Source organism: Lepisosteus oculatus, chromosome 9 (assembly GCF_040954835.1).
Source record: "Lepisosteus oculatus isolate fLepOcu1 chromosome 9, fLepOcu1.hap2, whole genome shotgun sequence".
Classification (NCBI taxonomy): domain Eukaryota; kingdom Metazoa; phylum Chordata; class Actinopteri; order Semionotiformes; family Lepisosteidae; genus Lepisosteus; species Lepisosteus oculatus.
Window position 1 is genome coordinate 44,732,595 of NC_090704.1, and position 24,335 is coordinate 44,756,929.

A 24,335-nucleotide genomic window follows, 5' to 3' on the forward strand; every position below is an offset into this window, starting at 1 on the left:
TGGTATCCTGGGATCAATTTACTACCAAACGGGCTGGGGCCGGCACCCTCAGAGTCCCCTTGCCTGTGACAGCATGGCGGGCTTGCAGATGTCCCAACGCAGTCCAGATGTTTGTGTGTCACTGTCAGTCCAGCAGCTGTGTGCCGTGGCCGCCTGCGGTCCTGAATGGGCTCGCTGTGACCTGTGACCTTTGACCTCTTCCCAGACCAGGGACCATAGATAGAAACTAAGCGCTGCCGTGTTTGTTGAGATGTTTCTGGAAGTGGCCTGGCTTTCCGTCCTTCAGGAAATCACCACTGTTGTGCCTGGAAAGTCCCACCCACAAGGCACCCCGGCCAGTTTTTCCCCTCCACTGCCATCAGATAAGTCAGCAGTGTTTGTTCCCTCAAGAATGCTGGGTAGGAAACGGTAGTAAAGCTACATTAAGATACAAGGTAGGAGAAAGCTTGGGGTGTCACAGTGCTGTAGGTCTGAAGTTGAAGCAGGGTTTTGGTTAAAAAACACTTCTTTGTCTAAAAAAAAAGTGGAAATGAAGTTGTAAAGCTCAACCAATCGTAATTACCCTGGGAATTAGTGGATATTTCTGGTAACATCCCAGGATAACTGATCAGCACTCTGAGCTGCTGAGACAGTGAGAGTGACAGTGAGACAGTGATGTGATTTAGACTCATTTCTAACCTGTCTTCTATCCAAAAAGAAAAGCTGATGTGCTTCAGGATCCTTTCTAGTTTTTTATGAGTGGTTGAAAGGTTGGAGTCACTATTACTGCCGATTCCAAATCCATTGATTAAAGCACTAATTAAACAGCAATGAAAATAATCTAATTGAACATGAGAAAATACATTCAAAACAATAAATTGGTCTTACTCGTAATGCCATGAAGCTGCTGTATTTGTGCAGTGCAGAACAAATGCTTCAGATCCGTTCCACTTTTTTTACACAATTCATGTGTTGTATTGGTTTCCTTCAAAGTGTGATCATGAGTGCAGCTTCTAGGTTAAACTGCATAACAGGATTGGACACATCAAGGATGCATTTATTCCTCATTCACATTTCTGCAGTTTTCAGGAGCGACAGCTTTGTCTCTTAAATTAAAACATAATATCAAGTTCTATCAGAGCCATTTATCAATGTATAATCATGCAGATTCTGATTCAAATGGCTTCTTGTTACATCTGGGCAAAAAATTAATTAGCTGCACATCAATAAGCATGGCTACATTCATTGGCATGTTGTTGGCTGTTAGCACTGGGAAGTAACTTCAGTAAGGCAGAGATCAAAGATAACGTCGGAAAATGCTGATCAGCAATTACTTTAAATATTACAACGATTTCGACTGCATTTCCATTCCATCTCCATCTCCGGCTCCGTGAGCAGGCAGCGGATGAACGGCCGTCTGTTCCGTGCGTGCCTGGACCGGCAGGCGGCTTGGGAAAGACTCGCCCCGCCCCGTCAGTCCTTGCTGTCCGCGGGGACGTGGCTGGGGCTGACGTAGTAGTTCTCGTGCGGCGGCGGCCGCGCGTGGGGGTTAACGTAGACCGAGGTGTCGGTTTCCTGCAGGAGGCTGCTGTCCGGAAAGCTGCAGGGGGCCCTCCTGCGGGGAGACTTCGCCCCGCTCATCTCCTCGTAGATGGGGACGGGGGCTCGCGGCTTTGAGCGGCAGCACTGCTTGCCCTGCGGCACAGAGAGACCACCAAACCGCATCAGCTCGCCCTTCGGGGGGCACCGCGGGTGAACTTGACTCCTGCCTCGGGCTGTGCTTAGACCAGGCTTCCCTGTCCGTGGCAGAGCTGCTGTCCAGGACCGCAGCAGTTGTTTTTTAGCTGGGGCCCGAGTGCCAGATGCGGCTAAACTACTCGAATGAACTTAAAATATGGAAAGCAATGCACGAAGGAAGCATCGTTATGGATTTACAAAATGCAGTGTGAGCGTTGGTAATATACGTCGATATTCTCATAGCTAAAGCCTTCTAAGTAAGTTGCATGAACAATTAAAAAAAACGGACAGTCAGCCATTCTACATATGACTTCTGGAAAATCAGAACACAAGAGCTGCCCCAAAAGCTGGAGAGAGAATCGTGTTGTACTCGGCGTGCTATTTGTGCATCTGCGTCCTTATAAAAACACGTCTATATGCACAGATAGTCTGCCCCAATAAAGAAACACATTTTGTTTAAATTGTTTTTTACAATCAGGGACGTTCCAAGTCAGTGGTTCTCATTTCCCCAGCATGGCATTTGCTGGCTGAGCTCTGTTACCTAATTAATCACTTAAACGGGTTAATCTGAAGTCTTCGCTGGGTTTCAGTTCTTAAACGCGCTGGATAGGGGCGGGAGATGATACTGTCAACTATTGCAACTCTTTCACTTCAAATCCCTGCTAATTTGACCTTGGAAAGGTTTCAGTTGCAGACTGTGGTGCGTTGGCTCGATTTAGAAGCCCGAGAGCTGAGCTGGAATGACACTAGAATCGGGAAGCCCCCTTCTAGCCGAAAGAAATCGAATCTAACGGTTCAGTTGCCTTCTTATGAGCACACGTCGGCCAAGACCAGACAGATGAAACGTCCAGGACTCTCTGCTGCTCGCGCGCAGTGTCCAGTCAGCCGGGGGTACTCACATAATGTGCTCCGAACAGCACGGCGACGATGAGCAGGAGCAGCGCCATGCCTCCGGAGATGGCGTAGAGCAGAGGCGGGTAACTGGAACAGCTGCAGACGGGCTCTGCAGAAACACAGCGGGACGTCCTTGACCACAGCTTGCATGGGAGACGCAAAGTGCCCGCGCCAAGGGGCTCCTGGGCCTGCCATCACAAGGCACCAGCGTGCTGCAGGAGCCCAGAGGAGCTGTGAGCCTCCGCGAGCTTGGCCACTGCCTCGCCACAGAGCGGAGGAGGTGCCCGGAGCCGGCGAATCCCTGCCTCAGGTCCCTGTCTAGGCACAGACACTGCTGCCACAGGGAGTCGTGTTAAACTGGAAACTGACCATGTCGTTTTCAGTCATGCTACCACAATCACTGGGAAAAATGCCAGCTTATTCCATAGCCTGGGCTGTTTCACTGAGGCGTAGCTGAAGATGGCTTTGCTCTTATATCTTCTTAGGTACAATGGAAAATAGACACAGATACAAGGTACCAGACAGTGTTGAAGTCCCCATAGGGAGCAAGGTCTTGTTTATAAAGTCCATGCTGTACTCGTGAGGGTAACACTGTCACAGCTGACTAATTCTTGTGGATATGCAAACAGTCCCCTGTGTTGATGAGACTCAAGGGTCTCCAGGATGAAGCTATTTTTTTATGATGGGAAGATCCATTTAATAAAAGGTTGTGCTCCGGCTGGCATACGGTTCTGCGAGTCGGGTTAGAGGTGAAAAGACAATGGGAGATTCACATAAAGAATGAACGAGATCTGTTTTAGTGTTGTTTATCGGCTGTTGTATTATTTCTCTACAGCTGCTTGACGGATAGGCAGTATTCCATTGAATAGTAATATTCAGTTTTGCACAGATGTGATGCCGAATTGACGTCAATCACTTTTGATTTCAAGGGAAACTTCTGTCTAAAAGATGCACTGTGATCAAGCCACATTAGAGACTTCTCCCTTTTGCTTAAGTAAATGTCACTAGCTGGTTTTTACAGTAGCTCTGGGTCTGAGGACCATGGCAGCCTCTGTAATGGAGGTTAAAACAGCCAAAAGCTTTTGCAATGTTGCTTGCTAGCGTGCCGCTTTAAATTATGATGAGGAATTCAGCAAGTCATAGTCATTTGAGGAAGTGCCAACACAGCCCTGTCAGATTCCCTGCTTTGAGGGTGAAGCCCTCTTTATAAGGGGGATACGTTACACAGCAATGAAAGAGCACTTGCACGCTCAGTCATGCAAAAATTCAGCCACTATAATTACAACTCATAATGACAGGGAAGAAGATTTATGGGGTGGCTGTGGCTTTCTTTTAAGCATGAAACCTGACTTCCAGCGCTCGTGGTGGGAGCTGGACAGATGATGCAAGCCCAGTTCCTGTCTCTGAACCACACGCGCCGCACTCAGGAAGCTCCAGAAAGGGGACTGACTCCATTGTTTATTGGACCTCGGCCCTCCTTCCTCCTTGGCCATGAAAACTGTTTTGTACCTGCAATTCGGGGCACATGCCTGCATTGGAGCTCCTGAGAAGCAGTCTCGTACCCCTTGAAGTTTAGACGGAAACTGGAAAACTCACTTCCTTCCTGTCCAAAGGTTCAGTCCCTGCTGCTGCTCTGAACTTCAATCTTATTGTACAGCTGTGGTCTGACCAAGACACTAACTTGGGACAAATAGGGTCAAAATTTTAGAGGAACTGAAGCTATTTTTGTGTCTTAAAACACAATGTGGTTTTGAAGTCGTGAAGAAGACTTGCCTAAAAGACGTGGAAGGAAGAAATGCAAAAACTATGTTTTTCAGCGTTAAAGAAGCTACTTCTACATGAAATAACCCCAGGAATCTAAACGGGTGATTTTCCACAGTTGTCTTTTTTCCAGTACTAAAAATACTCCCCATTTGACAAGAGCAACAATGCAAATTCTAGTAAGAGATGCTACAGTATGCTATGTAGGAAAGGCTGAACTAGAGTAGAGCAGAAGGCTTCAAACATGCTCTGAACATTTTCGACCTACCTTGCACAGAGATAAAGTAAGTTCTCCTCCCTAGAATGCGCTTGTTCTCTTGCTTGCCAGGACGCAGCAGCTCACAGCTGTACAAAGCACTTTCATTGCGCTGCAGGTTACTAATAGTGAGCTTATAGGTCTGGGTACTGAGCTCTCTTTCGAACTGAAGGCGACTCTGGTGCAGTCCATTATGTCCATTATGCCTCTGTTCTCTGGAGTGGTACAGCACCTCCACCTCAGCCCCTGTCCTCTTTCTTTTTAAGCAGAAGCCATCCATAAAGCTGTCTGTGCCTTCAGCAGGACAGGGGATCACAGCAGAGTCCCCTTCACGTGTCTGTAACGGCACTACTTCCACAGAGGGCATTTCTTCTGAATAAGAGACAAGAGACACTGCTTACTACATGCCTGCTCTAAAAACCTTCTGCCACACATCTGCTCTAGACCTTTGCCGCACAACAGCTCTAGAACCGTGTTGCATGCTGCTCTAGAACCGTGCTGCCTGTCTGCCCCAGAGCCTTGGCGGCTCCCGTCAGCTTTCGTTTACAGCAATCAAGTTGCGTGACGGATAAAAACAGCAAGAGAACACAAACGTGATTTTCAGGTTAAAACCATCACGTCTCCGTAAGTCATGAGCATAAAGCCCTCGGCTGTACAGTAACAGAACCAGAGCCTGCAAGACTGCTGTAAACCATAAGGAGAAAAACAAGATAGTGTGTTTTGTGACTGGATTTATTGAGACCTGGTGTTTAAAAGGCATGACTCCCGTTTAGCAGTAGATCTGAAACGTACGTATCGGTGAGAGAAGACAATTAGAAAGCTGCATGTTAGGTCAAAGCATGTCAAGGGTCTTCAGTATTAATTTAGGGGATGGATGTGGGACTTTGACAAAACGGGGGTGGAGGGGGGGAACTGTAGCCTTTTTCCTCATCCCCAGCCGACCCACCGGAGCGTCCTCTCAGAGCGGAGTCGCGATCCGATACCGCAGTCCCGGGGTCAGGGATCACAGCTGCCTGCAGTCCGCCAGCCGGCACTTCCCCCACGCCAGCGGCCAGAAAGAGGGGGCGTGGGGGACCCCCCCGATCGCCTACCTGCTCTTTCCACGAAGACGAAAAAGTCCCTCTCCCCCGAGACGTGCCGGTCCAGGGGGCTCCCTTCGTAGATGAACTCGCAGTGGTACAGGCCGGTGTCCCCGTGCTGCAGCAGGGAAATGGTCACGTTCAGCTCGTTCTCCCTGGGCTCCCCCTCCAGCTGCAGGCGGTCCCTGAACGAGGGGCTGACCGTCCGGTCCCGGGCGCCGGAGCGCAGGAAGAGCACTTCCTTCTCCGGGTTCTGGCACTTCTTCCGCAGGTAGAAACCGATGGAGGAGGTGCTCCTGTCCTGGGACAAACAGGAGATCTGCACGGAGCCCCCCTCTTGCCTTTTGAGGTACACCACGTCTGACAGCACCCCCAGGTCTGAAAGAGAGGGCAGGAAGAAGCAGACAAGGCAGCAAGCCACAGCAACGAAGGCAGGCGAAGACTTCGGGATCTTCGCTGGGTCTTTTATTGTTTTAACTCAACATCTGGGACTCCTGGTAACCTTGTTCATGAGAAAGCAGTAAGAAACACGAAGACTGTAGTAGAGAAATGAACCACTGACAGAATTCTAATATCATACCATCTGTTTCCACAGGATATAAGAAGTCAGGAAGGAGGATTATCATTTTCTACAGAGAACTTTTTTGGAGGGAAGGCTGACTGGTAATCTTTTTCTTAATTTGACAGGCTCAATGTTACGCCTTATGAATCATGCATCTGTTTATCTACAAGGTTTCCCCTACAAAGTTCAAATGTAACTTTCTTCTGTCAGGGGCAGAATGTGGGGGACCTGTCTTCTTTTGACCCATATTTAGCATTTACTCATCCTCAATCTGCTGTATTGGAGGCCTGTGCTCTTGAATGTCACACCTTTGGTACTCCCTCTGTTAAGGCAACAGCTGTGTTGATGCAGAACTACAGGGCCGTGGAGTCTGGGGTTAAGCCTCATTTTCTTATCGGCAACTGCTACATCTAAATGTACAGCCATATCATAAAACCAGAAAGCAAATGTCGAACATCCATATGCTGGGCGCATCATCTCAAAAACCACTATCGTGTACTTGGCCATTTTTATTTTGCAGATTATAAAATATGCGCGACAACCTCACAACACGATCACTTGTCAAATCTAGTCAGCGCTGGTGTGGCTGCACAGTGCTTTTTCATTCATACACACGGAACACCTAGTTTACCCTGTCATCAAGAATGAATATAAGAGTTTTATTCCCCATTGAAAGATCAGTGCCTCACTGTCTTCAGAGATTGCGGGACACCATGTGTGCAGTCTTTGGAAGTTTGGAAGTTGTGACCCAAGCAGATCATGAGCCTCTACACAAGAACTGCCAGTAGGCAATGTAATAATTTACCCCCGCTCCCCCACAATACGAGCAAACCAAGGCTTAAACACGGGCAATGAAGGAAAGTGGGAAAACAGGCTCTACTGTACCTCCACGCTTTTGTCGACAGAAACAACAGACCAGTGGAGACCCCGTAATCCGACAGAAATTAACGGACGTCTCCATTATTTTCCCCCATTATCAGCGGGCTGACAGAGAGGACACGCATCCTATTGGGGGGAAATGAGGGGACAGCTTGGGGAAGACAACGCAGTTCTCCCCCTCCCCCTCCGAGACCCCGCCGTCCCAGTCTGGGGAGCTTGCAGGGGACTTTACCGCACGTTAAATGCCGATATTATCCGCTCCACGCTGCGGCCCTCCTCTGCCCTGGTTTCACATCAATGAGGGGCTACGCACGCGGCAGTCGCGCGCACCCAGTGACCTAAATGCTCCCCAGCCAGCAATGTGCGATTCCCTCCAGCTCACCCATGTGGTTTTCATGCTCCTAGCCCAGAGTTAGTAACACCAGCCACCGGGCAGGACAGCCTTGCTATTCCGCAGCAGTGTAGCCGGGGAACAAGCACAGCTCATCTTAGCTGTGCTGAATTCGAGAGCCCCAATTACGTTAAACGAGAGACAGCCCCTCAAACCCATTATCCGCGCTGTCGAGGTTCGTCGCGACAGGATATACGACTCGGTTCGTGCCTATGGAATAACTCTTTATAATTCTTTAAACCCAGGTTTCCGTTTCTTTTTATAGAAAGAGGTGACCTTGTCCTTTGTGAAACAGGCTCAGTTCTTGGAATTCAAGAGTTTGGGACCGACCCGTACGCGTCTGAAGCCGAACATAAACATAAATATTTTCGGCGATCCCGGAGTACAATTAAAACTGGAGCTGAGTCATTCCGTGAAAACAAAGAATATTACACCGTTAGAAGTCTGCTTTCTAAATCAATCCTCGCTTTCAGATTCGCCTTTTGGAACAGGTGTGTTTTAGTGTAGACGAGGAAACTGTTTGACCCAAATTTATTATTTAAGAGCATTGTTTAAAACAAGCGCGCAACGAGTTTTAAATTCTGTAACACTTCCCAAGCCGTTTACCGTATAAAAATCTCAGTTACCGCTTAAACTTTCCTAACTGGGGAAAGAAAGAGGTTGCTACGAAAGCTACTAGTTACTTATCCTTCTACAAATGCTCAATTATTTCTTCAATTACGGGCAACAACACGGTAGATTGGCGAAAACAAGGTGAGTGAATTGATCTTGATGTATAATTATTGCATCCACGTTTCAGAAATAAGGCTCCTATACTAGCTTAAAAGTTGGACTAGAAAAACATGTCGACTTACCAACTGCGGCCGAAACGATAATCGGTATCAACCAGCCTGCATGAAGCATGATTGGTCCCTGTGACACTGTTTTTATTCCCGAATGGAACTCCTTAAGGAGAAGCACGTCACTTAGGCATAATGCACGGAAATGAAAATAATAATAATGCTAAATAAAGAGATACACTTTTTAAAATAAAGTACCAAAAGGAGAAATATCAAAGCAAAAAACAAAAAAGAACTAGACAAAACGATGTTGAAAACCTAACATTCACAGATGTCGCCTTTCTGGACAAGGATTGCTCTGAATGCGCAAATAAATAAAGACAATGATCGGAACTGAGATGATGCTTCTGCTTGACAGACAGCCCCGCCTCTTCTCCAGACTTCTTCCTAATGAGAAGATTTCAGGACGCCGGGAATAAAATAAGCGGTACTCTAGCTCCCCGGGATCCATCGAATCGATTGGGATCGGTTCCGACGATTTCCGATTAGATTTTGGCACTGGGGAAAAGTTTTCCCTTGTTTTCCTTTTCTTTTTTTTCCTCTTGTTGGTTCTAACGCGGCGGTGCGCACACAGCCTGTGTAGATGTTTCAGCCTCTGCGCGTCGGCGGGTTCCAGAGACTCCCAGCCCGAGGGGAGCCCGTTGACTTACTGGAATCGCCAGCTGTGTGATTTTTCACCTTTTATCTTGCAGCTATGAATCTCGCGTCCGCGCGCAGAGGAGGAGGAGGAGGAGGGAGGAAATGTGAGCAGTTTCTTCTCACCCTGCTGAATTGGGCATCTCCGCTCGGCGACCCAGAAACCCTAACCCAGCTCACGGCGTGACCCAGGAGGGCGCCTTTACTGCCAGAGCCACTGTCCCGCCAGAGGACGGCACAGAGGGGGCGCTCACCTGCCCCATCCTTCCCTAACGACAGCAGACCGACGTGAGACGGGTAAAATGACCTCCCGGTAGCTGCTGACGCGTGACTCCAGTCTGTCTCTGTAACTTCTGGAGCAAAGCGCGGCACAGGGTTCACAAGTCACCGCGCGGTACCGTCGGTCCTGCCCACTGGACCAAGGTAGTCAAGGCTGGCTAGCTGGCTAGGCGAAAGGGTCACACTTATTGCGTGCCTTTATTTTATTATGGTGTTTTGTAATTAATACCTTATGTGATCATAACGGAAAGGAAAGTCATCCTATTCATTCCTTTATTGCACATTAATAATAATAATAATAAATGTAACTGTAGTGTTCGTGTGATGGTAGTTGATATTGCAGTTTCTTGACAGTTTATTACAGAACAGCCGCATTTACCACACAAGTTCTCACTCACTTCCTGTCGTGTTCCTTCCTTCGACGTCTGCGTTTGTTCCACTAGAGGGCAGCATTCCAACACGTTCAGGGGCAACTCGTTTTTCTACGTGTAATATGTACAGCACGCTGTAATTACAAACATCCTTTTGTGCAGTTACAGAAGTGTTCTGTAATACAGAGCTCCGTGTTCGCGTCGATAGGAAAGAACAAAACAAAACAAAACAAATGTGCGATCATAGATTTGTTTACATCTGTTTACAAATTTTAAAAGCTAGAAATGAGACAGAAGAAACACTTCGAACTATAGGCTATGGGCTGTAAAGTGCCTGATGGCTCCCATTAAGGCAGGGAATTGTGTGGCGTCTGTAGGGCAGTAGTACGTCGTCTTTTCCGCACAAAATTGGTATCTGCGTTGATGTAAACTGCATCAATGACGTAAGCGATGGTAAAACATTAAATAAAATTCCTTTGTCATCAAGAACAGTGTATGTGTTATCATTGGTCCCCCCAGGACGGGTACCTGCAGTGTGTCTGACTAACGTGACAATCAGTGCTCAATAAGAACTTCAGAATAATTTAAGACGCGTTACAAAAGAGGGCGAAGTGGTGGCCCAGTGGTTCGCAGTGAAGCCATGCGTTCAATCCCGCAGTGCTATCTGTGTGGAGGTTGTATGTTCTCCCTATGTTTGCATGGGGCTGTGTCCTTGAACTCTGCCTGGGCTCCGAACAGAAAGGATGTGGTTTTTACAAGAAAGACAGATGCAATTTCCGGCTACCTTCATGAAATCGAGAGGAGTTTCCAGTTCAGGGTAGCTGTCGGACGGATCCTGTGTATTGACTCACAGCTCCCGGCGCATCTGTGCAAGCGGCACCACCGTGAAAATGTGATAAAATCCTGGCAGACATGTCTGATGACTTGGCACATGTGGTGCAAGCTGGCAAGGCAAGGAGATGCCACTGGAATGGCATGATGGGATGCCCGTTTCCAAGCTGCATGCTGCTCACACAGAAACCGCCACTGGGAATAGAGACCAGTGCCATTTACAGCAATAGGCTTGCCCACGGTTGTTATGATTTGATATTATTTAATTAATTCGTTCGCTTTTGGCAACCTGTGGAGTAAGAGGAGGGAGGAAAGTCCTGCTCTAACAGGATAAAAGACAAATAAGTCAATAATTGAGCAAATAATCGCCTCAAGCCTACCCCTCCCAGCTGGTGAAATCCCGGGTGACAACTTTTGTACCCACCAGCAAGGGGTAGGCATGCGGGCCCTTCAGGACAAATACATGAGCCAGATAATTCTGCAGTTTGTGGATAATTCTCTACCTGTCCCAGCTGGGCTCTTCTGTCTGGGAATCCTGGCACCTTCAGTGCCATTTTCTGCATCAACAGAGAGGAAACTTGTTTCACAGCAGAGAAACAAGAAAGCAGTGTACTGTTATTCACATACTGTACACACACACACACACACACAAACACACACACACAGTTCAGTCTGGCACGCCTTCTGTCATTGTATCACCTTCTTATGTTCTTGTACTGATTGTGTGTGCCACCTGTTCGGTTTTCCGGAAGTAGCAGTTTCTTTAAAAGGTTCATTTCTGGATTTTGAGTCTTCAAATAGAAACTGTTACCGGTCCCCTTCTTGCAAAGAGTGTGGGGAGTCGGCTGTCAGTCACTTTGCTGTTGTTCTGCAGCAGGTAGCTGCGCTGTCCTTGGGAGGCTGAGACAAGGCAAGAGCTGAAACTGGGTAAAGCTTCAGGGCATGTGCTCCAGACCCAGGTGGCAGTGGAACAAAACAAACAGTCAGTCTGTATTGTGAGTGGAATTGAAATGTTGATATGTTGCACGACAGCTTGGTGTCCTGACATGTTTGTTAGTGAGAGTTTCTTCTCTGAAACCACAGTGCATTGTTGCAGGTCCTTACTTGTGCTTAACCAAAGAACACTCATCTTCGTATAAAGCTACATATTTATTTTGATTAGAGACATTTTATGCTCATGGTGATGAAAGGGGGAAGAAAGAACTCTCCATTTCAGCCATCGTAAAGTACTGTACATAACCTTTATGTATTTGATCGGGTTTTTTTTTGGCTACTTGTTTTTTCAAATGATTTTTTGTCCTGCCCTGTTGTTTATATCCCCCCTGAGCTGAAACTGATCTGGAACTGCCACGTCTGAATCAGCCCTCGTCATCATGATAGTCCGTTCCAGACGGAATGGCTGGACAGTCATGGGCTCCGAAAGGTGCAGCCCAGTCAGAGCTCCCTGCTCATCCTCGGACAGCTGCAGCTCTCGCCAAGCAGCTGCTCCACCAGCCCGAGCTGCACGGAGGAGAGCTTTGGGCTGTGGGGCTCAGAGCCTGCATGGAGCAGTGCTGTTACAGCCAAATATGTCTAGAATTCCTTAATGCCTAACCTATACCTATAATGAGCACTTCTGCCTGCGGAAGCTTGGCACATGTGATGCAATTTTATGCATCGAATAAACAGACACTTTAAGAAGACCTGTTTAACAGCAGAGGCATCAAAAAGCAATATCTATCTATCTCACCAGGCAGGTTGATGACTGAAACCTGAAAACAAATTCATTTCCTGGTTATTTTTGTCCGCAGAGAGCTGCTCTGTCGGTTTCAGCTCCGTCTCGCACCTCTCTTATCACCCGACCACAATTCAAACAACGTTTATTTTTAGCAGACTTTTAAACATGGCATTTTCACTGTGACATTGCGTCTCTCTATATGTGCTTATTGGCGTTTGCTGATTCAAGAGTATATCATAGGGATAAAAGGAACCGAGTGATCAAGTCTGAAGATATTTGGAAGGGGAAAAAGCAGGATCTTTTGTTTCTTCTTCAGTGAATCACCTACAGTACAAAGCGTCTCATTCCTGCCATCTCCTGTCCCCATATTGCAATGCAGCTCCAGTCCAGCCTCCAGACCTTGGGCTTCTCCAGGGCTTGTGGACCACTGTGCGCTGCATGTCAGTGTCCTCCTGCTCAGAGACCCCCAGGCCTGGCAAAGTGGTTGCTGAATTCCCCCCCAAGTTGAAAACTTGGGTTTAAATCTGACCGGGAGTTGCGACCACATGTGTCGATTTTTCTTGTTTTCGTTGGTTGTCTTGCCAAAGCGAAAATAGAATAAAATGTTCAGTTACTGTTTTTGGCCCATTCCCTGGTGCTGCTGTCAAACAGCAAACAGGCAAGAGTCTTGTAGTCTACCTTTCCCCAGCTACTTTTATCAGGTGGATCAATAAGCTGTGAACATATTTGTAATACAGTTGAACGTCTCTCATGACTCTGGAGGCTATAACACAGCCGTACTCCAGCACCAGGATTGGGAACGCTGGTGCTCTCTGCTTCTGGAATTAATTTCCACCTACAGATTTTCCTTTCAAAAGCAATAAGCCTTTGTGTTGAGCAACATTCTATTCATAGTTTTTTTTTATATTTCAAATGGAGCTGTGCGGACCTTGCCCTATTTACTGTACCTCTCCAGTCTGTTGAAAAGAATTTGGCGAGGGCATCTCGCTTAACGACCTGTGGGAATAAACGTGCAGCCACACACGCCTCACTTTGTAAACAGCAGGGGTGAAGTGGGAGTCAGACTGGGTTCTGGGAACAGTGTTCCAGAGGGACTGATGTTCTACCAGGGCTGATGTTCTTGGGGTACAGGGGCGCTCAGTGGCTGTGATCCAGAGTGAAAAGCTGAAAAGCTGAAAAGCGGCTCTGGCTTTGCGAGGTGTGGAAAAATTAGCAACACAGACGTGGTACTACTACCTGTATGCCAGCATGTACTGTGCAGTATCAGCAGAAAGAAGACTCCTGATGGGGGAAAGTGCAGGTACTGTAGCAGAGGACGGTCAACTGTCTTTGCTGAGTTTAAATCCTGTTTTCCAGTTCCGCTCTTGAGGAGTAGTCATTGCTATCCTGGTTATCAACATGTGGAATGGCCAAACCCAGTTCTGAGGCCCTCTAGAGAGGAGGGCTTCCAGAACACAAAGGCTGGGTGCACATTTTTTGGAGAAAGAAGAATGCAACTTTATCTAGCAGGTAAAGTAAAACTAAACGATTTAAAAACACACACACACACACTTGCCTGAACGTCTGAGATGTGGGCAAGATAAGTGGGTAAGGGCCAGGTTCTGAAAAGGAAACACCTGGCACGCTCCTTGCTATTGAGCATGTGGTTTACTGTTGTTTGCTACATTTACTTCCGTGGCTGCTCTGCTGAAGAGTTCCAGTGATTTGTTTTAAAATTGGAAGCCCTCCATACCTTCCAGGTGTGCCCTGGCGAAACAGAATAGGCATGTTCATAAGCCTTTTTACTTTGTGAATGAATACAAGATATTGCAGCCATGCCCAGACGCGCACTTGATGAAAGTCAGATGGGTGGAGCCGTACTGAACTTGGATGGGCCTACTATAAACAGGAAACACGATCGATGTGCTTTCTGCTTCTCAGCTTGGAGTTTCCCCCATGCTCATCTGTTGCCCACTCACTGACACACTTACATGTTCTTGTGGGCTCATCGATGCAGTTCTGGACAACAAGGTGAAGCGATAAAGAACACAAAAGGAATGATTGTACCAGTGTTAACAATGGGCTTTATTCAATCGCTTGGATTACAATTGCACAGTGAACTGCGTGTCTGCCCCGGTTTGGAATGAAGAGCTCAGTGAACAGCCTTTGTTGCCCTGGGGTTTGCCAATGTGTGAGCAGAATAATTCCTAGACAAGGGTTATTATGGCACGCCTATACAGTAAATGTAAATCTCTAAAGTCTGACACTACTATAAGGCATTGAAGGGATCCGATTGAGATATTTGAAAGCTAATGGAATTTTTTGTTAAAGTGTGTTTATGACAAAAGTAGGGAGGCAGGTTTTACAACTGGGCAGAAGAGTTGCTTGATTATTTTGGTGGTGTTTTCAAGGAGGGATTCCAGATGACCCAGGCAGTACTTTGACAGGTGCTGCGGAAGTGTGCTGTGACCAGTTTCTGCCACCGGAGGGCACAAGAGTATACAAATCTGATCTCTTCTTTTTTAGTTATGGAGCATGTAGGATATTCAGTATACTGCATCATAGATTTATATATGTTTAATTCTGAGCTGTATAATGGGACAGTTTTGTGATAGCCTTGAGTCTGAAAACATCATGTTTTGTGCATTACAGTACAAAAACCAGTAAGGTTTTTGAATGGGTTACCATAGCATCACGCAGAGACAAAGCAGTCCTCTATATTGCTGGATAGTGTTTGTGCAATTTCCATGAAGACGACTTTGCCTTCATTGCTGTAGTTTCATTCTTGAAAATGAGTTTTACAGTAGCCCATGGAAACATATCCTTGCTTAAGTGCCTTCATTTATTATACTGGCAAGCATGCCTATGTTTTTCACGCTATGGTTCTGCATTAACTAAAACGCACATCATCAGGGAATCAACACTATCTAGCCTTGAGGCTTTAACAAAATGCAATTTGTGCAATCCTGACACTTGATATCAAGTTATGAATAAAAAAACACTAGATCACTATGATACTTAGGCTGTATGTGAGTGAAGTTAAAAAAGTAACTTTTTGCGCTGTCCAGTTGTGTTTGTGCCGCTTGTGAAATTCACGACGGGTGGAAGCTGTTTAGTCCGACGAGCCTGGTTTTGAAGACGAAATGCAATTGTCACCCTGCCCACAACCGTGAAAGTTAAAAGCACAAGCACAAGCACTGAGCAATAAAGAACCATGCACACACGACTGCTGCAGTATGCAGAGCGTCAACTGAAGCAGCAGAACCTGTCAGATATTTACTCTTACTTGACCATTTGATCTCTTGGCATGTCAAGCATGTTCCTGCTCTGTGGATCCAAAGGCAGCAGCTGAGAGCTCTGTCATCTCCAGTGTCGTACGTACTTGTGATGTTGAAAAGCCCGTTCTTGGTTTTGTTGCTGGAGCTATAAACAACGTCTTCAGTCACATTTCTGTCCTCATCAAACCAGTGCACTTCTCCTTGAGGGTAAACTTCATAGAAAGTACATGTCCGCTGTGAAGAAGACTGTGCATATTGAAACCTGCTGAATTGATCTAAAATAAAACAAAGATGGGACAATTAGAGGCGATGCTTGTCAGTGATGCTCAAGAACGCAGGCTGGTTTCCCCTGACAATTGTTACAGCTATTTTGGAGTGATAAGAAGGGATCATTGATTCACAGCAACTGTAAGACACAAGTAAAGGTTTATTCCATACTGAAAAGAGAAGAAAAATAAGAATTTTCGGCTGTGGAGTAGAAACGTTGTGTTTCACACACCCAAAGAGGGCTCCACAGCTGAAAATTCTTATTTTTCTTCTCTTTTCAGCAGGGAATAAACCTTTACTTCTTCATTTGCAGCCTATGCATGCTGACACAGCTACCTACTGTACTTGAACTATAAGACACTACAGTACATGATTTAGGCAGGCTAAGGCTCTCTGAGGTTTTTCAGAATTATTTTAATACATGCTGAGTTTGTATTATGAAAGCATGTGAAAATAAATGCTTCAATTAACTGGAAAACATCTTCTATTTTAATGTACCCGCAAAATCTCTTGCTGAGATTTTACCTTTTTCAGAGCAGTCTAATTAGGAGGATGACCACTTTGGCATGCCTAGCTGTACAGTATGTTTGACCTAGTTATTGTCTTACCTCCGCGAGGGAAAGATCTGACAGCTGAAAGAAATGCAGACTCACCTTGTAGCTGCACTGTTGTGTTTGTGTGTTTCATTCCAGCTTTCGATCGCAATTTGCAAATGTACATCCCTTCGTCTGACGGCAGGAAGCGATGGAGAGTGAGAGACAGCTGGAGGTCTCCAAAGGTGCATGCAGCTCGCTGGTGGTGGGTGGCTCTTTCATCCTTACTGTTGTAATTGCACAGTATGTCATTGTTCTCAAAATGTACCCAACTAATTTCAACGTCTCCCAAGTCTTCTTTTGAGGATATGCTACAGTTCAGAGTGATTCTGTTGTCATACTTTGCTGTCATCTTATCTTTCACTACCAGGTCCACAAAACCTGTCATACCACAAGAAGAAAGTGTTGGAACCACTTCAACAATGCTCCTGTACTCCAGTGATAAATATCTAACTGTAATACTCCTAGAAGAGACAGGTAATGATAAGAATCTCAAGCTAAAGATATTAACAGTTCGGTATGTGCATCAGTGCTTTAGGGAGAATGTTTTTAATCCCCAGAATTAGCCTTTTAGAGTTGGCTACTGTATTTTTAAAGATTGGGTTGGCTGAAGAGGAGAAAACTCAGTGACAAAAAGAAAACTTAAAAAAGTGAAGCTGACCTGAATGTACAGCTGAAGTTGCCAAAACTGATCAAACAAATTTTCAATTCTAAAAACTTTATAGATGTTTTTGGGAAGCCTCCTGACTTTGTATCAAATACAAAATGTACAGTAGTTCCTGTCTCTGGAACACTTTCAGCAGATGAGAGCCCATGTCTGTCAATTAAGTCTCTGCCACATGTGACTTACTGGACAATGATGCAAAGGTGAAGGCAGGACAGAGCCAAAGCAATAAGGTTTGTCCGTGGTCAGTTACCATGCTGACTCTGTGCACCGAATCTGTAATACACAGACAGGAAAAGGGTTTGACTTTTTATTTTTAAGATGAAGGAAAACCGGAGTCTACATGAAATGGTGGATTCTAATACAGTACAGTCCGACCTTCAAGGCAGCCGGGATGCAATGATGGATTTTCAGGAGCTGCTACTCTCATGCTGTTTAGAACAAGAGATGTTCGACGGGCATTTAAGCAAGACTCACCTCAAATAAAAAAATGTGAGGGAAACAGATTCCTTTAGGTTCTCTTGAATTGCTGAAAACACGTCTTTTTCTCCAGTGACTGGAAGATGTACCTCCGCCGTCTTGCTTATTTTGAAGTTTATAAGTGAGGAATAGTGCAGATGAAAGTAAAACCATAAACAGGTTTAGGTTTAAGGACACCCAATTTATACTCCCAGACGTGCAGACAGAGACATCGGTCTGTGTCGCTTGTTGTGTTTTAGGGAATCTGATACTGTAAGGATGAAGGAATGCTCTTTCTGGCAGGGGGTTTGGCTCGTCAGGTCTGCCTGTCTCAACACGAACAGGTCTGTCGATCCAACATTTCTCTTATCTTATGAATGTCGGCAGATGAAAGTTACCCAGAGTGACTCAGAGTGGATACATGTGCTTGTGAAAGTACAGAACAGACACTTACCTGACCTGCTGGTACCACCATACCTGTTGCTTAATTAAATACCTGAGCAAACTTCACTGTTGATTACTATCACATACAAACCAAGTGTCATGTTTTTACTGCCTTAATTATGACTTTTTTTTTTAAGAATCATATGCTCAGCAATTGTATCACTTAGTCTATAATTACCTTGTGCCTTCTACTACAGGTAAATCAACCACTGTCATTTATTTAGCTTCATTACGTTGTTATGAATTTATCTGTCTGATGCTTTTATCCAAACTTACAGAGGACATACAGATACTGGTAACGGATTACACAGAGGACCTTCCTTGCAGGCACAGCAGCAGGTGTGTCCCCAGCTGGGCGTTGAACTCACGGCTCTCCAGGTCAGGAGTCAAGAGCCCTGACTGGTGCTCCACACTACATCATTGCACCTATTGCATTTTGTGACATGACTTTGAAATTGTGATTGCTACTGAAGTTACCTTGGATGAAAGCCACATGCCTGAAGAACTACGGAGTGCCAAAGCACGAGGTATCTTCCTGGCCAAGAGCAACATCACATCATTGGTAGGGTGAAAGCAACCTGTCTCACGACGGTCTAAACCCGGCTCACGTTCCCTATTAGTGGGTGAACAATCCCACGCTTGGTGAATTCTGCTTCACAATGACAAGAAGAGCCGACATCGAAGGATCAAGAAGCGATGTTGCTCTGAACGCTGGGCTGAAAGCATTTGCTGTACAGTTCAGTGAGCTTGATGTGGGTGGAATGCCCCGTGTGCTGACGCCTCACTGCTTTAGGGTCTAGCATTCAAACCTGAACTTACATGCAGGCTTTTGCCTGAGAGGAGCTCACATGTTCTCTTTAGTTTCATGTCTGTTTTGCTAGGTGCTCCTGTTTCCCGAAGGCACGCTGGGTAGTTTTCCTCGTTTCTCCCCTGCCGTGCAATGGACTGGTGTGTCGCCCAGGGCGAGAGCTGTCGTCTGCTCTCCGTCCTTCTGGGACGTGCTCCGGCTTGCCACAGCCCTCATCGGGGCTGGAAGCGGTTAAAGTCTTCTTGGCTTTACTGTGGAGGCAGTCTGGACTTGTCATCCCAAGGCACTCCTTGCAGTTTCAACTCTCAGATTTATTGCCTTTTTTTATAGTGAGCTGTGCAAATGTGCGAAAGAGCCTTTGAAAAGCGTGTTGACCTGTTTCTAGGTACAATACTCAAAATCCAGCCACACCAACATTGCTGTCCATTTTTACATAGGAAAAACCAGCTCGGTATCAAAAGTAGTTTGTTGCAGAATTAACTTATAAAGGGCTGGAAAGGCAGATGAGAGGAATTGCTTTGAAACGAGTTGAATCCTAATCTATGAAAGAGGATTAGTTCAATGTTTCTTCATTGCACTGTAGCTGGTTGTGTTAATCTACACTCCAGAGACAGCTGAGAGCGAAGCTGGGAGATGCATCTCATTTTGCAAAACGGTTTGACTTGATGAGCTACGGTAAGACTGCAAACCGGGAGCCTCCTTAGGGAGCGTCTTCAATCAGCAGCCTGTGCAGGGCAGGGAATGAAGGCACAGCTCTGGAGAGGGAGGCCTTTGATGCTCTTATATTAACAAGCCCAGAACAGCTGTCCTTCACCTCAGCCCTTTGAATTGATGTTGACAGAAGAAGCAGAGGTGGTTATGATATGATCACAACAATACCTGTGCAGCTTTGTGATGTGGTTAAACAGTCAGGAACGGTAGTTATGGGGCAGGTGAGCTTTTTCACATGATCTGCTGTGACACTGTATAAGCCTTTGTCAAAGGAATCTGTGTTGGCTTTGAGATTTGAAATGTAAATGTGAGATTGAGAACAGTGGTGCCTTTTATCTCAATTGATGACCCTTCCCCACAAACAGACACCCCATCTACACCCGGCAAGGCTTTGAACTGTCTGTGCTCTACGGTGCTTACAGAGGTCCAGCTAATCAGTTGAGCAGCGAGAGTGAGAGGGTATTGGAAACAGAAACAGGCAATGCTGCTGTGCAGCACAATTAGAGAATCAGAGCAGCCTGCATAAAACAGAGCTCTCTGCCTCCTACTGTTGCTGCAATGATTCTGTGGGGCACTAGAAGCCCGCTTCTCATTGACAGCTAAAATTAGCCCACAGGCTCTGCTTGTACACCGCAGTACCAGACCATGAAATGGTCATTCCTGGTGATTAAAGCAACACAACAAGGAGAATAGACTGATTGTTGCATGAAATTGCCTTCCTTACATTTACAGTGTGTCTGAAGATGGGCAGTGTATTTGCCCAAGATGAGCATCTTTAATCTGCATTAAACATTTGTAATGGTCCTGGCCCAACTAAGGACACATATGTTTTTGTTCATTTCACCACCACCAACATTGCAGCACACACATTAGCACAGAAAATCAATGGATTTAATTGTGTACATCAAGAAATACTTGTTTCTTCCACTCCTGCTCACTGCATCCCCACTTCAGAGGCACAAGTTGCAGGATTATTGTCAGAAACAATACACAGAGACAGTGAGAGCACCAGTCTGAATTTCATTTTCTTTTTACCACCAAATGTTCCAGGGGTAAGAAAAGGGGAGTTTTGTGCCTGATATAACTTCCTTAAGGTGGAAAACATTCATCATGCTTTCTCATAGCCAGGTGTTTTACAGTGTAGAGATCTTACCTCTGTTTCAGGGCCCACTTGAGCACATCCAGGAATTCATGTTTGCTTCTGATAAGCAGCCAAACAGAACATCCTATCCAACAGTTTGTTTCCCCAATAAGAACCACACCATGACTTTTTAAAGGTACCAGTTCAGTGTAAAACATGATCTTTCCAGCCAAACCATATAGGTTTAGTATTATTTTGACAATCCCATTTCACATTTAAGAACATACAGTACATGTATTTCCTAAAAAGATGTTACAGGTACAGCAAGCATTAGCAGGTATTTTTGCATGTATGTATTTAAAGCCAGAATGATGTGCATACAAACAAATGAGTAGTGTGTTAATTAATTGCATATCCTGTGTGGAATCATCTCTGCTGTCCTTGAGTTTCCAGTGCCTTTCTGCATTTTAGGATGGCTACGTCTGAACTAGGGATAGGTTTGAGTTTATAAGGTGTACCTTTGAGAGCTGGGGTATAGGTTAAGGTGACAGAAATACTCTACCAACAGGGCTGTGCTTTGGCAAGGAATAGGTCTGAATCTAAGATGAGGTTCCACACTGAGTCTTGTCTTCTTTTCCTCCAGAAAGCAGCCTTTTCTGCTTACAGTTATTGCAGGCCGGTGCAGGTTCAATTTAATGAGCAGCTTTTTGCAACTGGCAACGTACAAGACATAAATGTGTGAATCTGCAAATTGGCTAATAATGACATTACATAAAACTTGATTTTGCATTTCCCAGGAAAAAAAGAGCACATAATATAAAGCTGCCTAATTATGAAAGGTTGTATCTATTAGAGCACACTTCATTAAAGAAAGCATAAAGTTGCAAATCAGCTTGTAAATGAAACTGCACCGCCAGCATTTATAATAATATCATTACTGCATTCCCATGAATGCAGAAAATTAAAAGAGGAAAGACAAAAGAAAAGATGTGCACTCTGCCTCAGATGTGCTCCTAAAATATGTTTCTGAAAACTCACAATTCATCATCTTTTATCTAAGGACTGTTGGCACTGTAGAGCGTCTTCTACGAGGGTTTCTGATTAATTCATTTGAAGTATTTATGTAATTGCAAGTCTTGTACTTGGGTTCTCCAATGGGGAACAGAAATTGCTTGAGTGGTAAAGATCTCAAGAGCCATGTAACGTACGCGCTTTCTTTCAGTTTGGTGGAAATTAACGAGCGTGTAGTAGGGCTCTTTTTAAAAACAAAGATTAAGATCAAACAGCAAGTGTAAGAATCAATATCTCTGATCTCCTAGACAAAGTGAATGACTATTTCATACCTTAAATATCAAGTCTATTTCAAGCTGAAAAGCACATTAAACATTCTGTTCTGCAATCCTAGGCCACGCCAGCTGTCAGATCCCATAACATCTCTCTCCACAGCCTTCTACACTGTGGTCAAGCAGGAGTTTGTATTTCAGGGACTGGTTATGAATTGTATGAAGGGTCTTGTCTGTGTGTTTTAATACATAGACAACCATCTGCTCTGGGAATAAGCATTTGGGGGTAAATTAAATTTTAAACTGTTCCATTATTGAGAGGACTAACACTAAAATTCATAAAATAATAAAGGCAGGGATACAGTTCTGCAAGTAAAGATTAGATTTGTCCCTGATTCATTTTGGTAGACGGTGTTTTTCCAGGAGTCCCTAGAAGGAAATCAGGGAAGAATTGTTTAACCCTTCCCATGTGTCACAGGAGCCCTGTGTCAATTTAAAAAAAAAAAAGATAGAAACAGCTGGTCTTTGTCTGTTGATGGTAGGGGCAATTAGTACAGAGGCAGTGCACTCTTGTGATTGAGTCTCTGTTACGGTGATTCTAACCCCCTCTATTTAGCTTAAAAATTCTTCTTGTTATGTATACCAGCCTCACAACTGCTCGCATTTATTTTTTAACTCTTGGTAGCTTGTACTTTAAGGTTGATTATACCACGGATAACCCAATTTTTCGTTTGTTGTTTTTTCCAGGTGCTTCAGTTTCCTCCCACCTCTGACGGACATGTTATCAAGTGCAGATGCTGTCTTTAAAACGTCCCCGTCCATGTGTCTGTGCCCTGCAATGGGCTGGAGCCTCATACACAAGGCAGTTCCACTTTGTGCCCAGTGATACCAGAATATGCTTTACTTCATCTTGGCCCTTACCAGAAACATATATATATATTCTGCTCTGATTTGCGTGTATTGCAATTTTTTTCTTTTAATGTCTCCTGTATGAATCCAAGAACATAAAAAACTCAAATCATTATAAAATCAGCAATCATAAACACACAGGAGATAAATTATCTATTTGGCTCACTGTATTCAAGGAGTTTCTTATGACATTGAAACATTCTCAGCATTGATCCTGAAATATTACTTACTGTAATAAGCACGAAAGCAGTACAAAGTAATATGTCCTCCTCAACAGTTTGAAAACTAACAGGTAGAAACTTCTGCTTTACTCTTTCTTACAATTAATTTAAGTAAACAAGCAGAGAAATGCTGTTTGATTGTCAATCCATTTTATAACAAGCTTTCTCAACATGTTTGGAAAGTTGGCTCTAAAGTCTGGGGTTATGACAGTCTGCTAACTTTATCAAAGACTATGGGTTCCCTCAGAGTTCCCTGTGATTGACATAAAAATGTAAAGCCTGCTGCAATGTCAGGGTAACTAGCTGCCTGCGGTGACAGAGCCTGACATCTGCCAGTATGAATGTACTGTAATTGAATGTATAATAGAACTTTAAGGTAGCATAAAATGCTTGGCTTTTTTAAAAGGAGTGCAGCAAATGGGAGATTTGACTTCTTATATCATGCATTGCAAGTTAAAGTAAGCAAGCATCAGAGTCTGTTCCCAGGGAAACAACAGACCAGTGAAGAGCAGTGTTCAGGTACAGTATACAGAGCACCACCCTTACACCACATATTGACTCACTGTGCTTGTAATGATGTTTCAAACATACAGAGGGAACTGAGCCCATAAAAAGTACATTAGTGCAGTTTACTTACCTAGAAACCCTAATGAAGCCTTTGCCAGGCGTAGAGGAAGGCAGTGAAAACGTGCCAGTCATGGACAATGGTGAAGATCGTGTGGTGAATATCTACCAGAGACAAATTTAAAACCAAGGCAGTGAAGACCTGATTCACCTGAATTGGATTGCTGATGCAATGATGGTGGCATCAGTGTGGAACACTGACACCGACACTGGGAGTGTAAATCGAGAACAAGGGTAGCCTAAGCTACCACAGACAGTTGTGGGGCTCTCAAAGTACAAGACAGTTTGAGACATGTGGTTTGAAACAGTTTCCTTTCAAACAGCAACTAAGCAACTAAGATCAGACACAAATACACTCCTAAAATCACCTGTTGTCTCTCTAGCACAATCTCCCTTCTGTCTAATAAGAGCCACTGGGAAAACAGCAGTATTAACATGCTTCATTCTTTGATCATGCTTCTTAAGTAAAACTGTTGCTTAATCCTGAGTGATTCCTCAGAAATGAGCTTTAAAGATACAAAAAATAGATTAGGATCCTGATCAAGCCAAAAAACATATCAGGCAAATGATGTGAGCGAGTGGGATATTGAATTTTTTGTATTTGGAAAGGATTGTTTGAAAGAAAATGTGAGCAGCCAACAGGTTCGCATGTTGTTACATTTGTTTAACTCAAGTGCTCTGCATAAACTTAAACCTCAAAACCAAGGTGGTCTTGAGATAACGTGTTACAGTCCTGGGTTATAATGGGACAAATACAACATACAGTATCCATCCCTTATGTCTGTTCATGCTGGTGAGAATCA

General features: G+C 44.9%; 1 protein-coding gene and 2 long non-coding RNA genes across 13 annotated transcripts; 1 reads left to right on the top strand and 2 right to left on the bottom strand.

The window, feature by feature from the left end:
• Positions 1-873: 873 nt before the first annotated feature.
• On the bottom strand, positions 874-8,775 carry cd7al (cd7 antigen-like). Of its 4 annotated transcripts, none has more exons than XM_015356584.2 (5): positions 8,393-8,775; positions 5,719-6,084; positions 4,640-4,999; positions 2,616-2,719; positions 874-1,674 (listed from the first exon to the last, which is right to left on the bottom strand). In XM_015356584.2, the coding sequence occupies exons 1-5, from the start codon at positions 8,439-8,441 to the stop codon at positions 1,453-1,455; spliced, it is 1,101 nt and encodes a 366-aa protein (XP_015212070.2). In that variant the 5' UTR covers positions 8,442-8,775; the 3' UTR covers positions 874-1,452. The 4 variants fall into 4 exon arrangements, with proteins under 4 accessions (XP_015212070.2, XP_015212069.2, XP_015212068.2 ...); XM_015356583.2 differs by lacking the exon at positions 8,393-8,775 and adding an exon at positions 7,154-8,371 and having other exon boundaries at positions 4,640-4,996; XM_015356582.2 differs by lacking the exon at positions 8,393-8,775 and adding an exon at positions 7,154-8,370.
• LOC138241286 (uncharacterized) lies at positions 8,754-22,733 on the top strand. 8 transcript variants are annotated; one of them, XR_011190510.1, is made up of 7 exons: positions 8,754-9,310; positions 13,568-13,720; positions 16,428-16,533; positions 16,699-16,805; positions 17,712-17,795; positions 18,174-18,422; positions 22,526-22,733. It is a non-coding gene; the product is annotated as an uncharacterized lncRNA (long non-coding RNA). The 8 variants fall into 8 exon arrangements; XR_011190508.1 differs by lacking the exon at positions 13,568-13,720 and having other exon boundaries at positions 17,314-17,795; XR_011190509.1 differs by lacking the exon at positions 13,568-13,720 and having other exon boundaries at positions 18,174-18,457.
• On the bottom strand, positions 14,252-17,562 carry LOC107078536 (uncharacterized). Its single transcript, XR_001479487.2, has 4 exons — positions 17,470-17,562; positions 17,179-17,268; positions 16,389-16,709; positions 14,252-15,743 (listed from the first exon to the last, which is right to left on the bottom strand). It is a non-coding gene; the product is annotated as an uncharacterized lncRNA (long non-coding RNA).
• Positions 22,734-24,335: the final 1,602 nt, after the last annotated feature.

Bases quoted from the DNA above. Each gene is read 5' to 3' on its own strand.
- cd7al (XM_015356582.2), bottom strand. From the start codon at position 7,229: ATGGAGACGTCCGTTAATTTCTGTCGGATTACGGGGTCTCCACTGGTC. The intron at 5,000-5,718 runs GTAGGCGATCGG...TCTCTTATTCAG, and splicing joins CGTCTTCGTGGAAAGAGCAG to AAGAAATGCCCTCTGTGGAA. The intron at 1,675-2,615 runs GTGAGTACCCCC...TCTGTGCCGCAG, and splicing joins TGCTGTTCGGAGCACATTAT to GGCAAGCAGTGCTGCCGCTC.